Source organism: Rattus rattus, chromosome 11 (assembly GCF_011064425.1).
Source record: "Rattus rattus isolate New Zealand chromosome 11, Rrattus_CSIRO_v1, whole genome shotgun sequence".
NCBI classification, from domain to species: domain Eukaryota; kingdom Metazoa; phylum Chordata; class Mammalia; order Rodentia; family Muridae; genus Rattus; species Rattus rattus.
Genome location: NC_046164.1, coordinates 17,984,963 through 18,009,108, shown reverse-complemented (window position 1 = coordinate 18,009,108; position 24,146 = coordinate 17,984,963). Strand labels below are relative to the sequence as shown.

Below are 24,146 nucleotides of genomic sequence, written 5' to 3'. Positions count from 1 at the left end.
GGACTGAAAGAGCTGAAGGGGCTTGAGACCCCATATGAACAACAATGCCAACCAACCAGAGCTTCCAAGAACTAAGCCACTACCCAAAGACTATACATGGACTGACCCTGGGCTCCAACTGCATAGGTAGCAATAGGGCACCAGTAGAAGGGGAAGCCCTTGGTCCTGCCAAGACTGAACCCCCAATGAATGTGATTGTTTGGGGGAGGGCAGTAATGGGGGGAAGATTGGGAGGGGAATGCCCATATAGAATGGGAAGGGGAGGGGTTAAGGGGATGTTGGCCTGGAAACTGGGAAAGGGAATAACATTTAAAATGTAAATAAGAAATAGCCAATTTAATAAAGATGGGAAAAAAGTTATCAAGAATTTACAATTATTTCCCACCATGGCTAACATTATTTTGGTTTTCTACTAGCAATAAATGGGAATTTTATTTCTCTCCATACTTCCTAATACTTGGTATTTTCTGTTTTTTGGTTTTCTTGGGAGTTTTTTGTTTTTGTTTTTTTGATAAGGATTAATGTACTTAGCAATGATGTTGTATCTCTATGTTTCATATCCAAAGGAATTAAGATTTTACTGGGAATATTTTAGGAAGCCGTTAAAAACAATATGATCTGATATATATTTATAATCAGAAACATGATAATCTATGGAAAGTGGACTAGTAATAAAAACAAGAACATAAGGAGCCCATTAGGAAGACCCAGCCATACGTCATGAAAGAAACAATAATGGTCTGTGCATAATGATAATGCAAAGTCAGTGGATTTTATAATTATTTTAAAAATAAAGGTGACAAGACCTGCTAATAAACAGGATAAAAAATAGGATAAGTCTACAGGTTACTGGTTTAAGGGTTTAAATGGGATAAGTCTACAGGTTACTGGTTTAAGGGTTAAAATAGGATAAGTCTACAGGTTACTGGTTTAAGGATTTAAATAGGCTAAGTCTACAGATTCCTGGTTTAAGCAATTATATTAAAAGATGGGAAGGGCAGGGTTTTAAGAAAATAAATGAATGTTTCAAGATGCCGCTTATAATATCCATTATAGAAGGCCAGCAAGATGGTTCAGCAGCTAACACACTTGATACCAAGACTGATAACCTGAATTAAAGTACTGAGACCAATACAGTGAAAGGAAAGAATGCTCACAATTTATCCTCTGACCTCAACATGTGCACCATGATACATGCCACACCTCCATCTATGTGCACACAAAATAAATGAGTGAAAATTGAGTAAGATCCAGCTTGGTTGTTCCCTGTGGACCTTTTCGGCCTTCTCTTCCTGCCCAACTTCATTGCTTTGTGTCAGCAGCCACTGATACCTAGGTAGGCAACTCTCTATTACAGTCTCTCCATCCTCACTCTCAGCCCTGGAGCAGCCTGCTTACCCTTCTGGACACCCAGACTAAATCAACACACCTATGAACACCTGATTTTTATTAATAAGCCAGGAAGTATATATTGGAAAAAAGGAAACATCTTCACCAAAGGGTGCTGGTCAACTAAATGGCTGTGTGCAAAAGAATGCAAATAGATCTGTATTTATCACCCCAAACAAAACTCAACTCCAAATGGATCAAAAACCTTAGAATAAGGCCAGATACCCTGAGACTGACAAAAGAGAAAGTAGGGACTAGGCTTACATTCGTTGGTACAGGAAAAGACTTGGATATATTTCCAAACAACGCTGCATATCTTACTGCCAAAATACTTTCTCATCCATGTCCACTAGTACTCTACTCAAAACAGTAAGAACCTGGCAAAATGAATGGATAATGAAACTGTGGTATATTTACCCAATGGAATAGTATTCGGCTGTTAAAAACTGATATTATAAAATTTGTAGATAAATGGATAGAGCTATAAAAAGAAATACCCTGAATGAGGTAACACAGACCCCAAAAGACAAATTTGTTTTCTCTTATATGTAGATGTTAGCTTTTAAGCCTTCAACAGGTATGCTCCAATCCATAGAACCACAAAGGTTAGGTAACTTGTAAGAGACTAGAAAAGAGGGGGAAAGGCAAAGAAAGGGGAAATAGAATATACAGTTATAGAGGGTAAGGTGAGACTGGAGTGAAAGTATTAATTTGGGAGAGGGATGGAAGAGGGGTAGGGGAAGGAATATAGGGAGGGGCAACTAACACTAAAAGTCATTTCAGCGGTCAAAGAGAATGCAATTTAGTTTTTAATAGAACCATCCCTACACACACACACACACACACACGAAACATAAATGGAGTTACCATAAACAGGGAGACAATGCCTCAAACATCTCAGGCTATTGTAAAGGCTCCTGGTTCCTCACCATAAACTGATGGTAAAGCCCAATTACTGAAGACAACACCTATATATCTCATTGAACATGGAGAAGTGAACTGGTGCCTAACTAGAGCCTCTTGCACCCCTACTGACTGGTGTCCATCAAACTGGAAGGTACCCTGCATCCTACTAGTGGGAAAAGGTAACCATCAACCTAGCTAAAAACCCTGCAATCTAAAACAGTGGCCTGTCGGCAAGAAATGCTGATGTAATGGTGGCACAAACAGTGGTAGAAGTCGCCAGCCCCTCTCTGACTGGACTTAAGGCGCACTCTATAAGATGGAACCCATGCCTGACGCTGTTGGGGTGGCCAAGAACCCAAATAGGACGAGAAATGCCATGAACCTAGGGAAAAACCAAATACTATTGTTCTGCTAAAGGACACACCAATGAGTCCTAACGACATTCTGCTATACTCATAGATCAGTGCCTCGTTCATCCATTATCAGAGAAGTTTCCTCTTGCATTAGATAAAAACTAACAAAGAGACCCACAAATAGACAATGTGTAGAGACTGAGAGATTTTGGAACTCTCAGTCCTAAATGGGGTGTCTTTATCAACTCCTTCCTTCCTCAGAGCTCAGGGAGCTATGCAGAAGAGGGAAAATTTTGTAAGATCCAGAGGTGACTACAGATTTAACAGTATTGATGCACATATGAACTCACAGAGCCTATGTTACCACACAGGGCTCACACAGGTTCAAGATATATGGATCTCGGTGTACAAAGGGGAAGTGGACACACAGTCCCAACTCAGTAGATATGGGTAGGCCCCATGACCGACAGTAGATGGCCAACACAAAATGAACTCAATAGTATTTCTGTCAACTTTTTATCTAATAATGCTTTGTTTGGCTAGCTTTGCCTGCTGGTCGTTTGTTTGTATATATGGCTTCTGGTTGTGGTTTTGTGGGGTTTCTGTGTATGTGTGTTTCTTACGGGTTTTGCTTGTTTGTTTGTGTTGTTATTTTGCCAGTTCGATTTCTAAAGAGAGAGAGGGAAGTAAAAGGGCACAGAATGGAATAGATATGGGTTGTGATGGAATGGATCTGAAAGAAGTTGGGCAAAGGGGAAACCATGATCAGATCTATTAATAAAGAAAACATTTTCATAAAAATTCTTTAAATATTTAATAAAACTAAAATAAAAATATAATGACTGGTATGTTTTGGTGTGTTTGTTTCACTTTGGGAGGTTTTGTTGTTGTTGTTGTTGTTGTTGTTGTTGTTTTGTTGAGACAGGGTTTCTCTACATAGCTCTGGTGGTCTTGGAATTCACTCTATAGACCAGACTGGCCTCAAACTCAGAGATCTGCTTGCCTCTGCCTACACAGTGCTGGGATGACAGGTGACAAACTGTAATAATTGAATAGTTGTTTTTTAAATCCACATGAAAACAAAAGGTACATAGTTGGGTATTAATTAATTAGAGCTGAGGAATAAGTCAAAACTGGAGAAATGGATTCGAAATTATTTTTGATACAGTATTTAAAAGTACATGATATGTACTAAGGGTAATGTCATAGAGCATGGGGTCCTATACTGAATCCTGGGGTATTAATTCTAATTTTCTAGGTCATCTTGCAGTTCTTGCTTAACCATAAAAAATAAAATACATGTAAGTTTGTTTTAAAGAAACCTCTTATGATGTAGATATTACACTCATATACATTAAATAAATCTTACACATACAAAAGAAAAAAAATTAGATCATATGTTACATCCCTGGCATAATCCTAGCTTAAAATAAGGGCTTAATATATACAGCATACTGGGCTGGAAATGCTGACAGACATTTTTAATCACAGAACTTGTAAGGAGATATAAGGGGAATGGGAATCTCTGAGTTCAAGGCTAGATTGGTCTACAAAGTGAGACCCTGTTTCCTAAAAGAAGACAAAGAAAGTGAGGTCATATACATATTGTTACTATTAATATTTGCCTCTAAGTCACTGCTGAATGCCTGCCTGTAGGTTGATGTCACTATGCAGGTAAAGGCAGAAAGATAAAGTGAGGCCTGTAATTGGACAAGAAGGAAGAGAGGCAGGAATAGAGGTTTTAGAAGGCAGGGAAAAGACGAGAGAGGGGACAGGAGTGAGGAAGAGGGAGCTGAGAGAACATGGCGGCAGATGTTAAGATTCTTCTCTGTGCATAGTTACAGGTTGTTATGACTATTTTTTAAGGAATGGGTGTATACAAGATTTTGGAACAGAGGATATTATGTGGTGTGTTCTTTCTTGTGACAACTTAGTTGAGTTCAAGAGAGTGTACGGTGGCAGAACTCACTAGCCCACCAAGGAATTGGGATGTGTATGCTGGCATGGTAACAACCGCCCTGGGAACTAGATGGGTAGACAGATTGCTACACAGCTCAGACAGGCGAGCGCCTTTTTTGTTTTTATGGCAACACTTGCCTGATCTTTTTTTTCATTTTTCTTAAAAAGCTACTTGGACAGTGTCAAGCTGACCACAAAATGAGAGAGAGCAGGAGTGTTAGCAGCCACAGCAACTTCTCTCACTTACTTAGATGGATCATAGGTTGGGCAAAAAGGCAAAACAAAACAAAACAAACTACCAAAACAGAGTAAAACAAAAAGCAGCCGAGAAATTGGGCCATTTAAAGTTCAACAATAAATTTTGTGGTTTGAGCCAATGACTCAAAATAATCAAAGAAATACGTGTAATTATGGTATCTTTTCTTATTGACCCACCTCAGTTCAGCAGTAAGATCCTTTATGGTAGTGTATTTTTCCTCTAGTGATAACTGAGCCTTTTGTAGTACATCTCTCAATTCCTGTAGTTGTCTTAAGGTACTTTTCAATTCTCCATGAGCATTCTGTAGTTCATTTTCAAGAGCTTCCCGTTTCTGCGTGGTTTCTGTTAGTTCAGTTTCTGTCTGGTGTTGTAACCTTTCTAACTCCTTCACTATTAAGAAGATAAAATCATTTAAAAATATATGTAAAGCATTTTTATGAGTAAGTATAACTAATAATGTTCAAGGAGCAGCGAAGATGCTTCAGTTACTTAAGGTAACTTAAGTTCTTACTTAAGGTAACTCTGAAGAAAGAAAACGTTTGGGCTAGAGAGATGGCTCAGCAGCTGATGCTCTTTCAGAGGACCAGGTTCAATCCCCAGCACCCACATGGTGGCTCACAACTGTCTGTAACTCCAGTTCCAGGGGACCTGACACTCACACAGACATGCATTCAGATAAAACACCACTGCACATAAAATAATAAGAAATCTTTTTCTTAGAAAAAGAAAGAAAACATTTAATTGGGGGCTTGCTTACAGTTTGAGAAGTTTAGTCCGTGGTCATTGTGGTGGGGACTATGATGGCATGCAAGCAGAAAATGGAGTAGCAACTGAGACCTACATCCTGATCCAAAAATGGCAGAACAAAGCCAAACTGGGCCTGGCTTGGGCTCTTGAAACTTTCTCTTTTGGGGGGGTGGCATGTGCGTGGAGGGAGCTTTTGAAACTTTAAAGCCACCACTAGTACCATACTTCCTCAAACAAGGCCATACCTATGCCAACAAGGCACAGCCTGTAATCCTTCACAAGTAATGCCACTCCCTTATGACTAAGCATTCAAGTGTATGGGCCTATAGAAGCCATTCTTATTCAAACCACTGCAAATATATACACAGGTATTGTATTTGAGGTAAATTATGCTAACTAGTTGCTTACCTGAATTTGTTTTCTTTTCTAGTTCTGTTTTTGTCTGATCTAAAATCATATCTAACTGAGAAAGATGTATGGATTTATTTTCCCCATCTCGTTTCAAATGAATTATTTCTTTTTCCAGTTTAGACAGCTCCTCTTTGTACTGATCAATCTCAAGTTTGGCTTGCCTAATTAAAAAACCAAACAATAGAACATGTAATTTGGAAACTTTAAACCAAAAGACTTGTCTCTTACTTTAAATATGCAAATTCTACTAGGTTAAATATTAGCAAAATCTCTACTCAGATTTTTTTAAAATCAAATGTTCTTTAATTTCATAGACCATATGAAACATAGTGTGTAGGCACACGACAGTGTTGCAGGTTCCAAGTGTACACAGATTAGAGTACAGAGGTTAAATGCTGCTTTACTGACCACAGCCACAACTTTAGATAAAACTTTATATAAAACATACAATCCCCACTCAGAGGTTTAAGTCACCTATTACATGTTTTAAATTTCCAGTCTGAGTACATATGACTTTATAAGATTGTGTAGGGATTGAGGACACGCAAGGAGAAGCCCATGATAGTCCCATTATCTGAGACATAATGAAGAGGCAAATAAATTATCATGAAGACCATACTAATCCTACAGAACCAGTGAACTGAGTTAAGACTTATTAGCAGGATGCCTTTTTTAGTATTAAAAGTGGTTAGAAATTCTTAGATTGATCAGCATAAGCCAAAGAGCAGGCTAACAGAGTGGTTTTAATGACCAACTTGATGTTGCGGTCAGTAAAGAAGAGTAAAAGCTATAGTCTCAGTTCAAGTGGGGAGAGGGAGATAGAAACAAAGTCTGTAAGCTGGAAGCAGCCCAAACTACATACTAAGGCCCTGTCTCAAAAACAAAACAGAGGGAAGGAAGCAAAAGGCTATCATAATAGTAATATATTAGAAATAATAGTAAATACTAGAAACAGTGAGCTTTACGGTAAACTATGGGGACGTCTGAAGAATGATGGAAATATAATCAAAGCTTTTAAAAAAGAAAACTCAATCATGACATGAATCAGTTAAATGAATACTGACTAACCAGAGCTGACATTGGAGAGAACAGTAAGTCAGGTGGACATTGTTCAGAGTACAACTCTGACTCTGGGGAAAAGATTCTTCAGTTTAGAAGCCTGCAAGAGAACTAGTAATATCCTCAGGGTAATGTCAGAGGTTTACTCTAGTAAGAGTAATGAAAAGGCAGAGAATACAGCAAAAGCTTGTGAGCTGCAGAAGGTACAAAAGGAGTTTCTAGAAGTTGGCTGTCATAGAAGAAAACAGTGGTGGGCCTAGGATTAAAAATCTAGCATTTTGGGGTTGGGGATTTAGCTCAGTGGTAGAGCGCTTGCCTAGCAAGCGCAAGGCCCTGGGTTCGGTCCCCAGCTCCGAAAAAAAAAAAAAAAATCTAGCATTTCTTGTGTTTCTTGTATTTTGTATCCTTGTATTTCAAGGGTAGCGCTAGAGCATGGTAGAATTCCTGGCCTCACAACTGTCACTAGTGGAAAACTCTTTAAGGAACAATGGCACTGTTGAGAAGTGTGTGTCTGGCCAAGCAAGTCCTACTCTAAGTCCAGAGGCCCTGTCAATGAGGAAGGAAATCTGGGGACATAAGGTTTTAGTTCCTGCATGTAAATTCACATTTGACTGCTACTGGTATAAATGGGGGTAGAATTATGTGCATTTACTGGGATAATTTTGAATGTCTAGTCAAGGCTGAGAACTATTTCATTTATCCCACATACAATTAAGTCCCCTGGCTGGGTGGTGGTGGTGCACACATTTGACCTCAGCACTTGGGAGGCAAAGGCAAGTGGATTTCCAGTTTGAGGCAGCTTGGTGCTCAGAGTGAGTTATAGGACAGCTGGGGCTACACAGAGAAACCCTGTCTTGAAAAACCAAATGAAACAAAACAAGAACAAGGACAACAAAAAACCCAAAACACTCAGTTAGGTTCCCTGAGAGTTTCCACAGTGTGAGGACCACTTTGCCTGTAACTTTCAGTGTTATTTGTAATGTAATATAGCAGTTACCGAGTGCCTGTAAACTATAAGACCTAGGCTAGTTATACCAAATGTTGTGGGGAACCCTGAAATAAGCTAAGCAGGATCCTTACTTCAAGATTAGAAAGTAAAAATTGTAGTATAATAAAAAAAGAGAATGAAGGACATGAGGGAGATACAAGAAAATGCTACAGGAACTTAGCCTATGAAGAAGCTAATTCCTCAGAAAAATATCTCACTGCATATTATCAAATCTGAAACTCAAACTTACCAACACAAAATTGAGAAGGCCAATAAAACTGCTAAATTCAAATTTTACCTGGCAGTACCAGTTAGCTCGACAATTTTTTGCCTTTTCAAATCTACATCATGCATGGCTGCTTCATATTTCTCTTCCATTTTCCTCAACTTTTCTGTTGAACTTTCCCTTTGTTTCTGCAGCTCCTGTTCTTGCTTTGATACCTGTTAAGCATGTTTTCAGTTAAGTGCTTAAATTTAATTACAAGCCAACACTATCCAGAAATACAGTACTTTACATGTAGTCTAACCTATCATTTAATTTTAGATGTATTCTAAAAACCAAGGTAAGCTTTGGTGAGGTAGACTGTAACTGCAGCTCAAACATGGAAAAGGCTGAGGCAGGAGACTGTCTGAGTCCTGGAGCTCAAGGCCAATCTCAGCAATATAAAAAGACTCCATCTCAAAAATCAAATTTAATATAATATTAATAATATTAAAGTATGAACGAGGATGCTTGAAACCATAGCAGCAAGACTAAGTTAGGGTTGGTGAGGTCATTCACAGACCTCCGTACAGTAGTGGCACCTCTGTAACAGTAAAGTGAGATAAGAACTGAGCGAGTCGGGGTGAGCCTGAGTGCACGACTGCTGTACATGAGAGGCCCCAATTCCTCCCTAGCACAAGTAAGAAGGAGGAAGGAATGTAAACAAGGAGGGAGGGAAAGAAATAAACAAAGTAGTAAAAATTTCCCCTTTCATTGTTTTCTTAATAATTTTTTCATTTTATGTGCATTGATGTTTTGCCTGCATGTGTATCTGTGTGAAGCTGGAGTTACCTATAGACAGTTGTGAGCTGCCAAGTGAATGCTGGGAATCAACCCAAGTCCTCTGGAAGAGCAGCCAGTGCTCTTACCACTGAGCCATCTCTCCACCCTGTTTCCCCTTTTTATTATCCCTATTTGAAAAGGTTTTTTCTCTTCATGTCACAAACGGGGGAAGGTAGGGGGGAATTCAGAAAAAAAAATATATATACACACACATACATATATACATGTATATGTAATATATTTAATCATATATGATTAAAAATTTATGATGTACTAAGATGAAATCAGAAAATCTATAATTTTTTATATATTTTATTTTTTATGAAAGAGAAAAAATGGAATATATATGAAAGAAATTGAGAAAGTTAATAATGAATTAAAGAAAAAAGATTACTCTCTAGAATCAAGTTTTCTAGGATTCTTTCAATGAAATAATAACATGATTATTTTAACAAATCTTGGTTGTCGTCTTAAAAACTGAACCCAGAGCCTTATGTGTACTGGACAGGCACTGTACCACTGGTTTTAACAGATCATAACTTATTTGCATAGCCCAGAAGCAGTTATATTTTTGAGGGAAAGGATTCTTCTTTTATCTTATTGTTTTGCCATTTCTTTAAAGAATACCATACCACATGTGTAATTTAAAAGGGAGACATCAGAAGATATAATGATCCAGACAAGTATTAACTTTAGATTCAAGAAAATAAATTCAGTCAAGAAGTTTAAATTATAATAAAATTTTATAGCATGAGAAATCTGATCATGGTACTAAGAGATCTAGGTCTGATTACATAAAAAAAATTATGTTTACTAATCAAAAATCTGCAAGTGATTTTTAAATTTTTTATCATAAAAATCAACCTTTGTAATCAGTAATGTATACCTGTTTTTCCAGTTTACTCTGGATATCTTCTAGCTCTCCACTTCTGAGGGTCTCCTGCTGTAACATCTGCTGCTGCTGCTGAAGCGTATGCTGCAGAATAGCATTTTGTTCACTCGTCTCTTCAAGGTTATGAGTCTTTATCTTTAGCTCTTTCTGCAAACAATATACCTAGCAAAGATACACATTTCTTGTTACAATGAAGTGTTTCAATTAAAACCCAACAAATGTAAAATGTGTCCTCCTTAATTGTCCCAGTTTTCACATGGCACAGTTGGTCACGGAGGGAGAAGGGCAGGGTCCGCTATTCAGACTGGGGAGATGAATCATAATGCTTATAAGGGTTGGCTCTTGTTGGGTACCATTTTGAAAAGTTCTTATGCAATACAGTGTTTTGGCTGGCTAGGATTCTGAAACAGGCTTCCTTCCTGAAAAGGAAGGAAATTTACATACGTATGGGCTGGTAAGCTATTCTGATGTGACTTTGTACTCTGAAGTCATACATAGCTTTCTCTAGGTAGGAAAAGTACACATCATGTCACATTTTAATGTTGTAGGAAGACTTTCTACAACCCATCTCAGCATGGGAAGAACAAAGGGAACCCTGGATTGATCTACACCTCATTTGATGACACTTCCCCTTTACAGATATAAAACCAAAATCACTGCATAGTAAAATCAGGTGATATTTATAATACTAAATACTATTGAAAGTTTATATAATATTGCAGCAAATAATCCAGAATATTCACATTCTAACATATAAAGGAATAACAATATCAACTACAAAATTTTAGTGATTCACTTTGAATATTTAAGGTTTCAGTACACTGGTCTCCAAAATTTCTTTAAAAGATCTCTCTAAGGTAAGTATAGTACACACCTAAAACCCCAACACTTGGGAGGCTGGGGCAGAAATATTACAAATTACAGGCTAGCTAGAGCTGTCTAAAAAACAGAACAAGTGAGTAGAAGCTGAGGTTATAGTTAGACTTAACAATCTATGTTTCATGTGTGTTGTGTAGGGGTAAGGGGACAAGCTGGGCAGTCACTTCTCTTTTACCATGTGGATTCTAAGATAGAGTGCAGGTCCTTATCAGGCTTGGGGAAAGTGGCTTGACCTGCTGAGCCAGCTCTTCAGCACATCAAAAAGGGTCTTTAATCTAGTAACTGCAAATTTTATCTCAATAAAGTTTAGTTGTTAAACCTGATTTAAAAAAAAAAAAAAGTATCTCACTATGTGACCATGGAGGGCTTAAAACTTGGTAGTTCAGAGAGACAGTGCCAGGACAAGCAAGAGCAGGACAGGCAATGGGCAACTCTGTGCCTCACCGAGGAAAACCCTTGGTGATTTCCCTCGGTGGGCAAAGGAGATCCTAAGAAGCAGAGAGGCAAAATGTCCTCATATGCATTCTTTGTGCAAACCTGCCAGGAGGAGAACAAGAAGAAGCAGCCGGATGCTTCTGTCAACTTCTCAGAGTTCTCCAAGAAGTGCTCAGAGAGGTAGAAGGCCATGTCTGCTAAAGAAAGGGGGAAATTTGAAGATAAGGCAAAGGCTGACAAGGCTCGTTATGAAAGAGAAATGAAAACCTATGACCCCAAAGGGGAGACCAAAAAGAAGTTCAAGGACCCCAGTGCCCCCAGGGGCCTCCTTCAGTCACCTTCTTGTTCTGTTCTGAGTACCGCCCAAAAATGAAAGGCATCCTAACTTATCCACTGGTGATGTTGCAAAGAAACTAGGAGAGATGTGGAACAACACTGCCATAGATTACAAGCAACCCTATGAGAAGAAGGCCGCCAAGCTGAAGGAGAAGTATGAGAAGGACATCGCTGCCTACAGAGCTAAAGGAAAACCTGATGCAGTGAGAAAGGGAGTGATCAAGGCTGAGAAGAGCAAGAAAAAGAAGGAAGAGGAAGACGACGACGAGGATGAGGAGAATGAGGATAAGGATGAGGAAGACAAAGAAGATGAAGAAGAGGAGGAGGAGGAGGAAGAGGAAGAAGTTGGTTCTAACACAGTTTTTTTCTTGTCTATAAAGCATTTAACACCCCTGTACACAACTCACTCCTTTTAAAGAAAAAAATTGAAATGCAAGGCTGTGTAAGATTTGTTTTTAAACTGTGCAGTGCCTTTTTTGTATAGTTACACACTACCGAATATGTCTTTAGCTAGCCCTGTATGGTAGTATTTTCAATAGCCACTAACCTTGCCTGGTACAGTCTGGGGGTTGTAAATTGACATAAAAATTAAAGCAGCTTCTTGGGGACAGTAGTTTGGTTTTTTTTTAAAGATTTTTATTTATTGTATATATGTGAGTACACTGTAGCTGTCCTCAGACACACCAGAAGAAGGTTTCGGATCCCATTACAGATGGTTGTGAGCCACCATGTGGTTGCTGGGAATTGAACTCAGGACCTCTGAAAGAGCAGTCGGAGCTCTTAACCACTGAGCCATCTCTCCAGCCCCAGTAGTTTGGTTTTGGTTTTGGTTTTTGTTTGTTTGGTTTTTTTTCCTTTTTTTTTTCTTTTGGGTTTTTTTTTTCCATCTTCAGTTGTCTCTGATACAGCTTATACAAAGATAATTGTTGTTCTGTTAACTGAATACCACTCTATAATTGCAAAAAGATTGTGGCTGTTTTGTTGACATTCTGAATGCTTCTAAGGAAATACAATTTTTTTTTAAAGATTTATTTATTTTTGTTTATATCAGTACACTGTAGCTGTCTTCAGACACACCAGAAGAGGGCATCTGATCTTATTAGAGATGGTTGTGAGCCACCATGTGGTTGCTGGGATTTGAACTCAGGACCTCTGGAAGAGCAGTCAGTGCTCTTAACCGCTGAGCCATCTCTCCAGCCCCCAATACAATTTTTTTACTTTAAAAAAAAAAACAAAAAAACAAAAAAACTAGGTAGTTCAGGGTCACCTAAAACTCAGAATCCTCCTGAGGCAGTCATCCAAGTACTGCGATTATAAGAATGCACCACCATGTCGAGCTTCTAAACCTGATTCTTTTTTTTTTTTCCCGGAGCTGGGGACCGAACCCAGGGCCTTGCGCTTGCTAGGCAAGCGCTCTACCACTGAGCTAAATCCCCAACCCCTCTAAACCTGATTCTTAACCCTTATACAGGAAGAAGAAACAAAAACAAAAACTTTTAATTTTGGCCAAGCAGTGATGGCGCACATCTTTAATCCCAACACTCAGGAAGGAAGCAGATCTCTGATTTTAAGGGCTTCCTGGTCTACAGAGTGAGTTCAGGACAGCCAGGGCTACTCAGAGAAACACTGTCTTGAAAACCAAAACCAAAAAAATAAAAAATAAATAAAAATTTTTAAGAATTTTATACTCCTAAATCTAAAACAATGCCTTAGATATTATTTAATTTATATTAAAATTATTCTGTAATACTTGTAACTTATTACTCTGATTCTAAAAAATAAATGAATTTGAATTTTAAGGTATATTTTATGCTGTAATGAAATAGTCTGTTCTTTAAAGAATATATAATTTAAAATATTTTAATATCATATATATTACATATAAAGATGTACTTTCTAAGCATATTAAGGAACTAAGGATGTAACTCAGTTGTTAACGATTCTGCCTAGTGTGGTGATCTGAAAGAGAATGGCTCTCAAAGGCATATATCACTGGGTACCTGGTGGGTGAAACTGTTTTAGGAGTGTGTCCTTGTTAGAGGAGGTATGTCACTGGGGGTGGGGTTTGAGGTTGCAAAAGACTCATCCATTAGCAGTTAGTGCTCTGCCTCATGGCTGTGTCTCAACATATAAGCTCTTGGCTACTGCTCCAGTGCAATGCCTGCTGCTATGCTCCCTGTCATGGTGGTCACAGATTCTAACCCTCTGAAGCTGGAAGTCACAAATAAGTTCTTTCTCCTCTATGTTGCCTAGGTCATAGTGTCTTACCACAGTAATAGAAAAGCAACTTGGGGTACCTAGCACGCTCTGGGTGTCATCTCCAGCAGCACCAAAACCAGGTATGGCTAAACACACCTGTAATCCAGCACTTGACAAGTAGAACTTAGGTTCTATATCAGTTCTATATCAGCTCTGTATCAGTTATTTAGTGAGTCTGAAGTCACTGTTGGATACCCTAGACCAATTGTGTCTTTACGAATGCCAAACAAAATAAAGTATATTGAATATACTATTTAAAAATAAAACAAAACCATAAGAGCAAAAACTTGCAAATTTGGGGCTGGTGAGAGGGCTCAGCAGTTAAGAGCACTGGCTGCTCTTTTAGAGGTTCTGAGTTCAATTCCCAACAACCATATCGTGGCTCACAGCCATCTAGAAAGGGTTCTAGTGCCCTCTTCTGGTATGCAGGTATACATGCCGACAGAGAAGTCATACATTTAAAAAGAAAAAAAACCTTGCAAAATATCTAAATAAAGAGTAACTTACCTCTTCAGATTTCTTCTTCAGCTGTCTTTCAAATTTTTCCTTATTTCCTTCCAATTGATTCAAATGCAAAGCAAGTTCTTCCTTACAGATTTCTAATGCTGAATCCAGTTGTCTGACCTAAAGTCAAAACAAGCAAAATATACCATCAAAAAAACAAGAAAAACCAAGGCTGGATGTGGAGGCGCATGCCTTTCTCCTAGCACTCAGGAGGCAGAGGAAGGCTAACCTTTGAGTTCCAGGTCAGCCTGGTCTACACAGTGAGACGCAGGAAATCCAGGGCTATAGGAAGAGTCTGTCCTAAATAAGCAAATAAAGGAAACAATCAGTACTAACTGAATGAATTAACATCAGTGTGTGTTTATTATATGTACAATGTTGCAGAGCTGTCTCTTAATGTTACTTACTGCTTTACACACTGAAGCAGGGCAGTGAGGTGCCTGAGTCACAAAAGCACTTGCTATTCAAGCCTGGTGTCCTGAGTGTGGTTCCTCAACGATTACGAGTCTAACACTCCCTGAAAAAAGCAAGCTTGAGACCACCAATCCAGCCCAGAGGGGCTCCTGCCCTGGGAGCCTGGAGACACTTGGCTAGGCAGGAGCAAACCAGAGATTAGAAGAATTCGAAGGTCCTAGGCAGGGGTGAGCCCAGTACATGACCCTGGCATGTGGCCACGCAGGTGAGCCCAAGAAGGAAGGAGCCCGAGATAACCACCAGCCCAGTGCTTTGCAGGCCTGGGGGACAGACTATTCCCAAGATGAGCCCTGTCTGGTGCCATAATGCATTGGTTGGGCATAGCACTCCTGAAATAACCCCACTCAGAGACTCTGAGAGCAAATAAGAGGAGCAAATAAGAGGGGGGAGAAATAGATAGAGCAGAGAAGGATGTGGGAACAATGAGGAGAGGCAGAACTGCAGACTTGAAGATAGTGAGGATCAGTCTGATGAGAGTAGCCTGTGGTGCCACTGGGGGCCAAGTCTGGACCATGGCCTGCGGCAAGGGTTGGTCAGCACCTCGTCTGGACGGCTGCCCAGGAACATGTGGATGTCTGAGGTGTTCAGAACCGGCTCCACCATTACCTTGGCATCGTTGGAGAGCTGACCCTGGGGGCATAATAAGATCAAGAGAGCTGACGCCATCCCCAGTCAGCTGCAGTAATCTGGTGAATGGGCCTGCATATCACCCAGAAGCAAAGAGAGCTAGCTCTAGTTACAGGATTTGCAGGTAGACAAGCCCTGAGGGTAGACTGTGGTAGGGCTGGCCCTTCACTCATCTTCCAAGCGGTGGCATAGATGAATACCCTCTTCACTGCTCCCCTCTACAGCAGGCAGGACACCTGACCCTGAGATCATGAAAGCAGGGGAGATGACCCTGCAAATCACCTGGGCAGACAGTAGAGAGGGCCCTGATGGCATGGGGGTGAGAAGCCGTCTGCTGGCTGTGGCACTGACTGGGTCAGTGGGGAGCAGGACAGGAGAGCTCACCCCAGTGTAGGATGAGCTGGTGGAGGACAGCTGGTGGGTTGACCAGCTTAGACAACTCTTAGGTCCAGACCCAGGGCTTTGAATCGGCCTCCCCAACATCTACCCTGTCATGAACTGCTGGTGTGTATAAAGAGGTCAGTCTTCAGATCCCAAACTACAGGATATCCATGGCCTAGGACAGGAAGTTCCAGTATTGATAGTGTAACAGAAGCCAGAAGTCTGTACCAGAACAACGACCCATAACCCATAACAGTGAACATTTAAAAGCAAAGAAGAGTGGACAAAGGTATACAACTTCCACAGGGAGATTTTTTTTTCCCTCTGCTGAGGGAGAGGCTGCAAGGGTAGAACACAGGTAAGAGGGGAGGAGAAGAAGATTGGGATTGGAGTGCATGAGATGAAATTTACAAAGAACCAATAAAAAGTTTTTTAAAAGGTACCAAAAGAAAATATTCAATGTATAACTCATTCATTTTCTGAGTTCATATCTCTTCTCTGGCCATTAATATTTGAAACACTGCTTAGATATTTTAGGTGATTTAAAGACTAGGAGTTTAACAGCTATGGAATATTATTTAATGAAAGTTCCGTGCCTACAACCTTATATGAAAAGTTATTTACCTTTCCCCCAGCTTTTCAAAAAGTACTATTCTGGAGCCTGAAACCCATGATGTAGACCAGGTTAGCCTCAACCGTTTAGCAATCCTCTAGACTCTTCTTCCATGTGCTGGGATTAAAGGCGGGGCTACTCTGCCTGACCTGCACACTAAGTTTTGAAATTAAGTTTACTATTACATCTGTAATGAACTGACATGACAATAAATGTTAAAGAATCATTGAATACTACAGGAGTAACTATGGAGTGATGGTTAATGTTACATTTAAAGTTAAGACTGACTATGCTTGAGACACCAAACAGCACAAAATGCCTCTAACATGTAACTCTAACTCTAACAGGTTGTACCCTAGCAGTCCATTTCCCAGACATAGAAACTATTTTTAAATTAATGTTCTTATAAAATTTGTGTTCTAACAAGATGGTCACATACTAAGTACTATTTCAACTTTGAATTCAAAAGCTGACTCTTGCTTACTGTGCTCAAAAGCTGACTAGGACAACTGCAAGACATCATGTTAAACTGCAACCCTGCCTACACATAGACAGAAAACATGCAATCTGTGTGTTTTGCCTTTATAAAACCTTGAGCTGATATGGTTCTACCTCTTGGGAGCGCTCTTAAGTACGGTTGTGGTTCCACAATGGATGCCAGTATCTAAAACAAAAGCCTCTCCTTGCTAAAATCTATTTATGGTCACAGTGAATCTGAGTGAGCCCAGATCCATAACAATAAATAAAGGTTTAACTGTCGGGCTGGGCAGACAGCTCGTGCAGTAGAGTGCCTGCATGATAAGCACTCACAGGTCAGGTCACAGGTCAGGTTCTATCGCTAGCTCAGCAGTCAGCGATGTCAGCATGCATGTGTGTATAATTCTAGTGTCAGGAAGACAGAGACAGGCACATCACTGAAGCTCACATACCGGACAAAACAGCTCAAGTGATGAGCTCCAGGCTAGGTCAGACAGACTATCTTACAAAGTAACACTGAGGGATTTAAGGTTGTTTAAATTATATTTGTGCCTGTTGGGGAAGATGTGTGTACACACGAGCTTTCCTTCTGTGTTATTTCTCATTGCTAACACTAATGAGCTGCAACTATAGATAAAAAAACAAATTATTTAAAGATACCTTTGTGTGTACTCTGAAACTAAAAAGAGATGGGATTCCCCAGAGGCTGGAGCTATAAGCAATTGTCACTGCCCAACAGACCGCTGGAACTGAATTCAGGTCCTATTCAAGAACAGTACACTCTCTTAACCACTAAGCCACTTCCCCAGCCCTTTAATTGACTTTTACACATTACAATTTTTTAATAATTTATCAAAAGGAGAGGCACACATGCATGCGTGCACATACACACGCACACACAGAAACACAGAGAGAGTATAACTATACTAGCCTTGATTGTTTCTTCAGACACATGAATCTGCAATGCTTTCAAAGCTTCATCTTTCTTCATATTTTCTTTTTCCATTTCCTATAAACAAATTTTGTTAAGAAAATATATGGTTATGATTGCAAATAAGTATTGAAATATATAAAATTTACGGAAACATTAACTAAGATGTAAGCTCTTACCATTTTACTTTCTGTTAAGAGTCTGTCTAGTGATTCAAGATGATGTTGTTTACACAGTATATCTTGCTGCAAAATGGACATAGTCTTTTCCTGTTCTTTAAATTGTTGATCTCTTTTCTCTAGCTGAGTTTCAAGCTAAATATAAAAACACGGTTTTCATATACACTTTAAAAACACTGGGAACACTTTAAACATAAATATATTTGAAATGATGCAAATTTTTGCATTTTAAAAATTTCCTTGAGTTTTTCTAATTTAAAAAATTAAATATATGCCTATCTCTTTCCCCTTTCTTCCACTCGTCTTTATCATTGACTGGTCAATTTATTTTTAAGATTGTATTTATTTATTATATATAAGTACACTGTAGCTGTCTTCAGACACACCAGAAAAGGGCATCGGATCTCATTACAGATGGTTGTGAGCCACCATGTGGTTGCTGGGATTTGAACCCAGAACCTCTGAAAGAGCAGTCAAGCACTGTTAACCTGAGTCATCTTTCCTGCCCAAAGCAAAAATTCTTATTCTCCACAATTTAATCAAAACCCGGTAAAAGCAAACTTTAAAAAAATATATTGTTATTTGTATGTGCCTGTGCCTGTGCATGAGTGTGTGTGTGTGTGTGTGTGTGTGTGTGTGTGTGTGTGTGTGTGTTTACACATATATGGAGCCCAGTGGTCTCTATTAGTGATCTTCCCTCTATTTTCTACCAGTTTACTTTTTGAGAATATAAGCTTTCTCTTTCGTTGAGCCCAGTTTAATAGTACACTAGGCTGGATGGCTACTGAGTTCTAGGATCTACCTGCTAAGCACTGGGAGTACTGATACTTGGCTTTCTGTGAGGGGAATGGAGACCCGAACTCGGATCCTCATGTTGGTGCAGCATGCACTTTAATCCTGCACCATCTCAAATCAAAATAAAATAATATCCTAAAGTGGAAAAAGTGTATAAAGTTTATAAAAAGTCATGATTCTGAACATAATTCAAACACAAACCATTTAGTGAAATGCGGTGGCTTAGAATTACGTTTACTTTAAGCGTGTGTATACATATATCATCCAGTCACTCCCTATTATTTGTATTTGTTCTCCATATCAAAGGGTTCTGCAATCTGTATATGCCAACACTACACAATGAAAATATTTGAAAACATTTATCTCTACTGACTATTGTGACTATTTCCTAAACAATAAAGCATAGTAACTATTTATATAGTATTTCCATTGAATCAGCTATCACAAGTACTCTATAGACATTTAAAGAATGTAGAGAGAAGTTATACACAAATTTAGGTTATTTTACATGAAGAATTTGAGCATTCTCAGGGAAGTACCTGTGGATTGAATTTCCCAAGGATATAAAGGGATGATTGTATTACATATAGGCAGTTTATAAACATGGAAAAGAAAACAGTTTAGAAGACATAAAATAAGGTCCTAACAATTCTAGACCATTGCCTATCCATTTGTTTATTGTTTATTGGCAGAGTCTCTGTATTACAGCTCTGGCTGGCCTAGAACTTATTATGTATGCCACACCGACTGAGTACCAGGATTACAGGTATGTGCCACCATACACAGATGAATTATGTAACTTTTGTGTATGCTGGTATGCTGGAGTGCATATTTGTTCATCATATGTGACTGCCGGTAAAGGACAGAATGGGTATCAGATCTTCAGAACTAGAGTTTTAAGACGTTGCAAATGGACAAGATATGGCTGTTGGGAAATGAATCTAGGTACCCTCAAAGAGTAGCAAGAAACCTTAACTACTGAGCTATCTCTTCAGCCCATAGACTTTAAATAGTGTCTTAGGGTTTTACTGCTGTGAAGAGACACCATGACCAAGGCATCTCTTATAAGGACAATATTTAATTGGACTGGCTTACAGGTTCAGAGGGTCAGTACATTATTATGAAGGTGGGAGCAGGGCAGCATCCAGGGAGGCATGGAGCAGGCAGAGCTGAGAGTTCTACATCTTCATCTGAAGGCTGCTAGTGGAAGACTGGCTTCCAAGCAGCTAGGATGAGGGTCTTAAGTCCATGCCTACAGTGACACACCTATTCCAACAGGGTCACACCTCCTAATAATGCTATTCCCTGGGCCAAGCATATACAAACATCACATATAGTAATCATTTTTTTTAACTTTAGGGTTTTTATGTGTTTGTATTTCTGTACAGATGTGTGTCCATGTGCATTTACAGGTCAAGGGCTGATGTTGTTTGACTTCCTTAATCATACTCTGCCTTGTTTTTTAAGACCGGGTCGATCACTGAACCTGTAACACAGATACTGCTTGATTGCCTTGTTAGCAAGGCCGAGAGATCTTTCCATCTCTACCTCCCCATGCTGGGATTAAAAACATGACCCTCTTCCCCTGTCTTTTTACATGGGTGCTTGGGACCAAACTCAGTTTTCATACTATCTCTGTATATCTCTGTATGCCCTATGCTTTCAAATTTCCACATACATAAACTCAGGAAACAGCAAACACAGGTTATAGAATAGCTCCTGTATTCTCAAGTTAACATTGTGCTGGCCTTTTACACTCAGACCTTGACACTCACTGACCTGTTCTCTAATACACAGTTTAGGGTTCATAGCAAGTACAAGGCCAGCCTGGGCTACAAGGGACCCTGCCTCAAAAAAACAACAACCCAGAATCATAGTTTATTCACTCATCCAAGGAAGTTGCAGGGTTGTTTCCAGTTTTAACAACTATGAGTAATCTACAATAAAGCATATTTGCAGGCTTTATTGTAAACTAGGTTTCCAATGTCCTAAGACAAATAACTAGGATTATAGGGAAATATATGAAGCATTTTTTACTTAGAAAATGTCAAACTGTTTTCTAAGCAGTCATGTTTTGTTGTGGTGTGAGTTCAACACACTATGCTTGCTTGACTGAGGTGGCGCGTATGGTCTGAGTGGGGACTCCCTGAAACCCTGCAACTCCCCTTCACATTCTAATGAGAACACAGTGGCTTTTATTGTCTTTATGTCACTTTTGTACTTAAGGTGGTTCATCTTCTGGTCAACTTACAGTATCAGTTATTTCTTCCTCCAGTGTTTGGAAGAAGTTACCAGTCAAACTACATAGATCTAAAATTTCTTTTGGAAAAATATGAAACTATGCTTATTATATTTTGTTTTGAAAAGCCAGATCTCATTATGTATTCCTGCTGGTCTGAAACTTGCCATAGAGACTACAGTAGCCTTGAACTCACAGAGATCCACCTGCCCTTGCATACCAAGAACTGGTTCAGCCTGAGTGGAATACTTCAATTTGTATTTTATGGTTTACAATGGTGATGATACACATCTTTTGATTCTAATTCTTTTAAACTTCTAGGTCAAACTAATTACCAATTTATAAATTTTACTGAACACTTTTAGAAATTTTCTTTATGTGTTCTTGAAAAATAAAGAGTATTACACTTTATTTCATTTTGTGTTTAAGTGCATGAAGGTTCAAGGACAACTTTCAATTAATAGTCTCTCCTTCCACTATGTAGGGTCTGCAATTTAAACTCCAGTCATCAGGCTTGGAAGTAGGCACCTATGTCTACTAGGCCATCTCCCTGGGAGAGTATCTGCTGAATATGCACAATGTCCTGGGCTCCATCACCAGAACCATGAAAAGTAAAAAATAAAGAAACAAACATTGGAGCCTCGTGAAGGGGCATAGTCTTTAATCAAGGACTAGGGAGGCATAGGCAAACGGATCTCTGTGAGTTCAAAACTAGTCTGGTCTACAGAATGAGTTGAGTACAGGACAGCAAGAAATTCATAGTGACATCCTACCCCCACCCCCACCAAACACAACCACCAAAAAAAGGAAAAGAAAAAAAGAAAACGAACATTGGAAAATTATTATGAAAAAGTTAGATTCTTATTGCAGGTCTTATTATTAATTTTTTTTTTTTTTTTGGTTCTTTTTTTCGGAGCTGGGGACCGAACCCAGGGCCTTGCGCTTCCTAGGCAAGCGCTGTACCACTGAGCTAAATCCCCAACCCCTTATTATTAATTTTTAAGCCTTTGTTTCTTCTTTGGAACATAAAGAACTTTTAGGTTAGAATGTATTAAAGAATATATTACTTGTTCAATCTGTTTTTCCATTTCTTTATGCTGTTCAAGATGAATTTTCTTTGCTTTTTCAAAAGCAAAACAAATTTTCTCATGTTCTGTGTTGATATTGGATTCTAGGCTTCTAATTTTTTCATTTTTCTCCTAGAAATAAAAAAATAATAATAATAAAAGAAAAAGCCAAGTTGAAATAAAACTACATGAATCTAACAATAAACTGGATTCTTGGACCTTCTATTCATAGGCAGCAAATGTTGGACTGGCTGGCTAGAACACAGCCTGTAAGTCATTGTAATAAATTCTCTCTCTCTTTGTCTCTGTCTCTGTCTTTAGAGGGAGGGAGGGAGGAGGAGGGAGAGAGATGGGGGCGGGGGGGGGGCGGGATTTGTTCTGTAAGTTCTGTACTCTAAAGAACCCTAACTAGTAAGAGGATAGCCACACTTTAAAAAACAAACAAACAAAAAACAAAACAAAACAAAAAACCCCACTACTACCACCAACAAAACAAAAACCAGGGGATAAATAATCCTAGACCAGCAATTCAAAATAAGAGAAACACAGGGCCTGGAGAGATAGCTCAGTGGTTAAGAGCACTGACTGCTCTTCCAGAGGTCCTGAGTTCAATTCCCAACAACCACATGTAATAGGATCCAATGCCTTCTTCTGGTGTGTCTGAAGACAGTGACAGTGTACTCATGTACATAAAATAAAATCTTTTAAAAGAAAGGGGGTAAACACACATACACCACAAAAAAATAACAGGAGTCAACAAAAACTGTTCAGTAATAAATTCAAGATCAGTGATCTCAATTCCCCCAATAAAAAGAATAACAGAATGAATTTGAAAATAGGATCTGCCCTGGTGCTGCATGCAAGAAAAACACCTTAACATCAATGATAGATATTATCTCAGGATAAAAGGATGAAAAAAAATAATCCAAGCAACCAGACTTAAGATCTAAACTGGTACAGCCATTTTAAAATCTGACAAAATAAGACTTCAAACTAAAATACTCAAAAGAAATAGAGAAGAATACCACATACTCATCAAATAAAAAAAATCCACCATGAAAATATTGCAGTTATTACTTGTTTGTTTATTTGTTTGGGGCAGGGTTTCTCTATGTAGCCCTAGCTATCCTAGAATTCACTCTATTGACCTGGCCAGCCTCAAACTCAAACTGCCTCCTGAGTGCTGGAATTAAAGATGTGTGCCACCACTGCCCAGCTGAATGCTGCAATTCTTAACACCTATATACCAAACACAGAGGACCCACATTCATAACACAAACACTGCTACAGCTTAAATCACATATCAACCCTCATACCAATAATGGGTGATTTCAATACCCAATTTTCGGCAAAGAAGCAGGATACAAAATTAACAATATCAAGACAACAATATCTTTCAGGATAGCCTGAAAAAAATACAAAATATCTTAGGGTAGCTTTAAGTAAACAAGTAAAAGATCTATAAAATAAAAACTTTAAGACATTGCATTTTCAACTAATGGTGCTGGTTCAACTGGTGGTCAGCATATAGAAGAACGCAAATCTATCTATTCTTATTGCCTTGAATAAAGCTCAAGTCCAAGTGGATCAAGGACCTCCACATAAAACCAGATACACTCAAACTAATAGAAAAGAAGTGGGGAAGAGTCTTGAACATATGGGCATTGAAAATTTCCTGAATAGAGCACCAAAGGCTTATGATTTAAGATCAAGAATGGATAAATGGGACCTCATAAAATTGCAAAGCTTCTGTAAGACAAAGGATACTGTCAATAGGACAAAAAGGCAACCAACAGATTGGGAGAAGATCTTTACCAATCCTACATCCGATAGAAGGCTAATATCCAATATATACAAAGAACTCAAGAAGTTAGACTCCAGAGGATCAAATAACCCTATTAAAAAATGGGGTACAGAGCTCAATTGAGGAATATAGAATGGC

The 24,146-nt window shown here is 38.9% G+C and overlaps 1 protein-coding gene across 1 annotated transcript in view; it reads right to left on the bottom strand.

Annotated features, from left to right (window-relative positions):
- Positions 1-24,146, bottom strand: part of Ccdc18 (coiled-coil domain containing 18) — a 96,201-nt gene that overhangs the window by 28,859 nt on the left and 43,196 nt on the right. The window contains exons 14-21 of the mRNA XM_032916522.1: positions 22,205-22,336; positions 18,104-18,238; positions 17,925-18,002; positions 14,425-14,541; positions 10,003-10,170; positions 8,370-8,512; positions 6,022-6,185; positions 5,043-5,256 (exon numbers count right to left, since the gene is read on the bottom strand). Of these exons, the coding sequence (XP_032772413.1) occupies positions 5,043-5,256; positions 6,022-6,185; positions 8,370-8,512; positions 10,003-10,170; positions 14,425-14,541; positions 17,925-18,002; positions 18,104-18,238; positions 22,205-22,336 (1,151 nt within the window). The remainder of the gene's footprint in view (positions 1-5,042; positions 5,257-6,021; positions 6,186-8,369; positions 8,513-10,002; positions 10,171-14,424; positions 14,542-17,924; positions 18,003-18,103; positions 18,239-22,204; positions 22,337-24,146) is intronic.